We start from the raw sequence: 5,145 nt of genomic DNA on the forward strand, positions 1-5,145 counted from the left end.
TTAATGTATCTATAGAAAAGCTTACAGTGTACTGAGACTGGGGTGCAAATACATAAAAGCCAAGCACAGACTTGCAAAGCGAGGGGAAAAAAGGTTTAGAGGACAAAACCACTACAAAGGGATGTCACAGTGGGTTGATGGCTAAGACAGATATGGTGAGCAGATTCAGCATTTCTAGAGGAAATGAAGACGATGAGCCAGATGCAGCACTTGTAACGCAATGATCTTGTAACAACAGGGGAGACAAAGCTGCCTGCGAGAGCGGCTTATCTTCAGTAAAAGGTGAGGAAAAAGAATTGGAGTTTGGCAAAGAGGAGAAGCAGATGGGCTGGTCTCTGAGTTTGTCTCTGTGCATGTTGACCCAGCTGCAGATGTAGAGAATATGTGCACAGGTGCAGTTCCATAAATTACCTGACAGGTAGACAGCACTAAGGTTTTTTAAAGGCTCCAAAGTCTTATTCTCCAGTGCTCTGAGTTGGTTGGACTTCAAACTCAATTTCTGGAGGTTTTTAAGTCCTTGAAACACATCAGGCTGCAAGTGATCCAGCTTGTTTCCATCCAAGTTAAGTTCTGTTAGCTTCGACAGTCGGGCAAAGAGCTGAGGGTGTAAACTATCCAGGCTGTTGTTTTTTAGCAGAAGCCTGTGGAGGTTGTGGAGGAGATGGAAGGTGTTGAGAGGGATGTCGTGGAGCTGATTAAAGCTCAACTTGAGCTCTTCAAGGCGGATCAACCCCACAAAGACATCAGGAGACAGCTCTGAGATACAGTTGTTGTCCAGCTCCAGTGTTGTAAGATTTGTTAGATTCATGAACAGGCTTGTGGGGAGGTTAAATATTTGGTTTTCATCTAGTTTTAAATCTATTAAACCGATAAGGTCTCTGAACTGGTACGGGTGGAGAGAGGAGAGTTTGTTGCAAGAGAGACTCAGCGAATTAAGTCTCACCAAGCCATGGAAGACTGAGGGATGTAGAGACTTGATGTGGTTGTCATCGAGGTGTATCTCCTTGATGTTGCTCATCTTGTGGAAAAGGCCTTTGGGGAGGTGCCTCAGTGCGTTGTGCTCCAAGTACAGGTTCTGCAGTGACTTGAGCTTGTTGAATAGAGAAGGGTGGAGCTTCTGTATGCAGTTGTTTGTCAGATGTAGGTCGTTAAGTTTGGACAGTGAATCAAATACACCAGCTTGTATGTCAGAGATCTGATTGCTCTCCAGCTGCAGGTCTTCCAGGTTGTTCAAGTTACTGAATACTTCAAGAGGAAGAGATGTCAGTCTGTTCCTGTACAGATCAAGTAACTCAAGGCTGATCAGGTCGTTGAAGACTTTTGCGGGAAGAGAATCTATGAGGTTGTGATTGAGATCCAGATCCCTCAGCATGGTCAGACCTCTCAGGGATCCTTCAGACAGAGTGGTCAGCTTGTTGTTGCTCAAATCTAGATGAACTAACTGGCTCAGAGAGGAGAAGCAATCCTCTTGAAGGCTGATGAGACTGTTCATCTGTAGATGCAGATTCTCAAGGTGGGTTACATCCTTCAGTGCCTCAGCTGGAACAGTGGTCAGCATGTTGCCACTCAGATCAAGGTGTTTTAGACTCGTCGCTCCTCTGAAGCTGGCCTCGTCCAAACTTGTGATTCTGTTTCTGGACAGAACAAGTTTCTCCAACACAGTTGAGTTCTTGAACACACCTTGCTCTATCTTAGTTATTTTATTATGGCTAAAGTAGAGTTCAGTGAGGTTGAAGGCTCCTTCCAATCCACCGACCTGTAACATTTGAATCTGGTTAAAGTTCACATTCAGCGTCTTCAGATTAGCTAACCCACGGAGGAATCCGATTGGTAGATATTTGATCTGGTTCTCACTCAGGTCCAGTAAGAGGAGAGCAGGGCAGTTTAGGAACTGACCAGGGTGTAGAAACTTCAGGCCATTGTCTCGTAGGAAGAGCTTAGACAGCTTCGTCATATTGGGCCAAATTGGGTAGAGGGAGACATTCAGGTGATTCTTAGTCACGTCCAGGACCTACAGAATATCCAGGAAGGAGAGAAGACTTGTTCTTCTTAGAAATATCAATATAAACATACTACTGTAAGGTAATACAACATCTTTAAGTGTCTTGGAAGCCTATGTTTTAAAAGAGATTAGCCTACGGGACAGCAATTTGGTTTTGAAAAGCAGAATTTCAACAATTGATAGTGGAATTCTGTTATGGTCCTTTTTGTTTTGCTAAGCTAGCATGCTGCTTTCTGCACAAATCGTGTTATCTTCTAATCTTACTCTCTGCAAGAAAGCATATATTGTTTTAGATCACTTAAGGGCAGAAATCTCAAAACACAAGCTAACGGACACAGAGACAAAGTGGCATCTATGTGTCTAACGTACACTTTAACCCGGGACTCTCCTGCTGTGGTCTATTGGTTTGGGGAGTCACTAAACAATATGCCACTGTGATGCATCCTTTTCAAAAGCATCACACAAAGCAGTTTTCAGGCTGATGTATGTGTCGTACCTGCAGCTTCTCCAGCCCACGCCTGGGTATTTCCTGTATCTTGTTGTATGAGATGTAGAGCTTTTCTGTGGCATCCGGCAGGTCAGGGATCTGGTCCAGTCCTTTCTTCGAACATATACTTATGGTCAGGTTGCAGAGACATTGGCAGGCTGGGGGGCAGAGGTCAGTCGCCCACACCAAGACGCTCAGGGAGGACAGAGTTAAGGCTGCCAGCATGGTCGGCCCCAGCTGAAAACACGAGTAGAGCAAGTGGGAATTGAAACAGTACAATGTTGTTCCATTGTAAAGTGTTTTATACAGCCAAAAAATTATACATTTTTGTCACTGTATTCGTAAGTTTGCTTTGGTTTTGGAGAATCAAATAATTATATTATTTTTTTCGGCAGAATTCACTGTTTGTAATATATTTACATTAAAGATATTCATTTCCTTGTCCCCATCGTAATTTGCTGATTTGTGAAGGCCTCAATTTAGATAGAGAAAAGGAGAAATTAACTTTATATTGCCAGAAGAAATGCAAACATTTTAGAATACATTTATTGGTGATAATAAATAGTATTTTTGTATTGTACTATTTATCATTTGCAACACTTTCGAAGACACTGGTTATTTATAAAACAAATTGTATAAATTGTTGCTTTGTTAAACGTTTGTAATTGCATTAGAACCAACACTTACCACTGATGAGAAGGCAGTGCTTGAAGTTGTGATTTGTTGCAGACTGTCTTTATACTCAGATGTAGACGCTGCTTTGTGAGATTTATATGTTGCAGAGGAAAGTGTGGTTAAGAACGACAAAGACAAAGCTTGGTCAGGCTGGCAGAAGCATCTCAGACCTGCACATCACAGTTTCTGTCATGCACAAAAACAGGGGCAAAAAAACTCCCCACTGCACACTAACACACCACAACTTTCGGTTAATCTTTTTCTCGACTATAAGAAATGAGCAGATGATATAGATTTTCCACCTATTTCCTATTTGCCTATCCACTGTGTTCAGCTACTCCCTCACTACAAGGGGCCCCCAGCTACCGGTCAACAAAATCACCACTTTTTGCGGTCCTGGCTCCACAATGATGGAACAAGCTCATAATCACCATCAGGACAGCAGAAACTCTACACATCTTCCATCGCAGATTGAAAACTTCAGACTGCACCATGGCACAGTTTTTCTTTATCTCTTATTGTTTGAAAATGTGGCACTTCAGCATTCCTCATGCAGTTGATGTACTTGCATGATTCTTGCTATTTTTGGATTGTACATGGTTAAATGCACTCTATGTAAGGATTTTAGAAATACTGAGGTCATGAGTCCTAGTCACCCTAGAGGGTTCGAGGGCATAAGATAAGTCACAAACAGAGCCAATTATGAAATTACTCTGCGAGAGAGGAGCACAAGACAGACTATTTCAAGTTTTGCCCTAAATTACGTGTTCTAAGACTCATTATTTCATCCAAACAATAAGCCATTACCAAAACCTTACACGACAGGAGTGTATTAAATAGTTACACCAAAAAGTTACTCTTGCAGGCAAGGACAGAAATAATCAAGGTTATGTTTGGTGGTTGCTACACCCACCAAAAATGAAAAAAAGTTTGAATACAAGGTAAGAAAGAGGTGATGGAACATTTATGATATTGAAAATTACAATTTGATCCAAACTTATTCCTTTGCAAAACAAAACATGTTTCACAGGTTCTAGGAAGTCATATAAAACTGTTGAAGAGACAAATACTGTATGCCTAATATGCCTTTAAATGACATCATATATATGTACATTTTATTACCTTTAAAATCCTTCAGCATGAACCTCGTGCTCAGAACTTGCTGTTTCTGTTCCTGTGTGTAACTATTAGTTATTTTGTTTTTTCAGGTGGAATACGGTCTACAGCTAATTTTAAACTGTTGTCCCCCAAACTGATAACATAATAACAAGAAAACACACAATATGTAATGTTAGAACAGGAGTTAGAGGAGTAAAACAGCATCATGCAAAACAGGATGTGTAATGACATGAAAACATAAAATAACGTTATATTACAGAAGACCAAGGTAAAAACCAAAAACAGACGCAATCTGACAAACATAACAAAAGGTCAAGCAAATGAGAGCAAACAAGGAAGGCATGCAGTGAAATCTTAGATGGCAGATCTGGTTGCTTTAACCCTACAACCCCTTTTCACATATGCAGTTATACTCCCCAAGACCTGTAAATAGACTTTGATGTGTAAAATAAGCACACTTCTCCTAGAACTAACTTAGCAATGGAACATAACTTGTGCATGATTATTTCTTTTCTTACTGAAGTGACTTCTCTAAATGCAATGCATACAAAGTTGCTTATAACACTATACACGTTTACTTAATTTAGAAGCAAACTGCATCTTTCACTGGAAATTTAATGTGCCCAAAAACCTCCTTTGCACAGTAGAATCCCTTTTAACTTCCTATTGAGTTGCCCCAGAAAGTTTCCATAATCAATTGACTTTGGGTTCGATATTAACCCACAGCTGTCCCATTAGAGGATTTCACTGTCCCAGTGGGGTGGTGTCTCCCTCAGGCCCATCAGTAGGTGGTGCTGGGTGCAGGAATTCGATTTGGGTTCACAGATTGTAACTTGTAGTAACATACGGTTCAGGCTGATGA

At 41.0% G+C, this 5,145-nt stretch overlaps 1 protein-coding gene across 1 annotated transcript; it reads right to left on the minus strand.

The window, feature by feature from the left end:
• Position 1: 1 nt before the first annotated feature.
• Positions 2-2,714, minus strand: LOC123986396 (insulin-like growth factor-binding protein complex acid labile subunit). Its single transcript, XM_046074630.1, has 2 exons — positions 2,499-2,714; positions 2-2,011 (listed from the first exon to the last, which is right to left on the minus strand). Exons 1-2 carry the CDS (start codon positions 2,712-2,714, stop codon positions 125-127), a joined length of 2,103 nt encoding a protein of 700 aa, XP_045930586.1. The 3' UTR covers positions 2-124.
• Between the last annotated feature and the right edge of the window lie 2,431 nt (positions 2,715-5,145).

Source organism: Micropterus dolomieu, linkage group LG17 (genome assembly GCF_021292245.1).
Source record: "Micropterus dolomieu isolate WLL.071019.BEF.003 ecotype Adirondacks linkage group LG17, ASM2129224v1, whole genome shotgun sequence".
In the NCBI taxonomy this organism is placed as follows: Eukaryota; Metazoa; Chordata; class Actinopteri; order Centrarchiformes; family Centrarchidae; genus Micropterus; species Micropterus dolomieu.

Bases quoted from the DNA above. Each gene is read 5' to 3' on its own strand.
- LOC123986396 (XM_046074630.1), bottom strand. From the start codon at position 2,714: ATGCTGGCAGCCTTAACTCTGTCCTCCCTGAGCGTCTTGGTGTGGGCG. The intron at 2,012-2,498 runs GTACGACACATA...GATATTCTGTAG, and splicing joins GTGGGCTGGAGAAGCTGCAG to GTCCTGGACGTGACTAAGAA.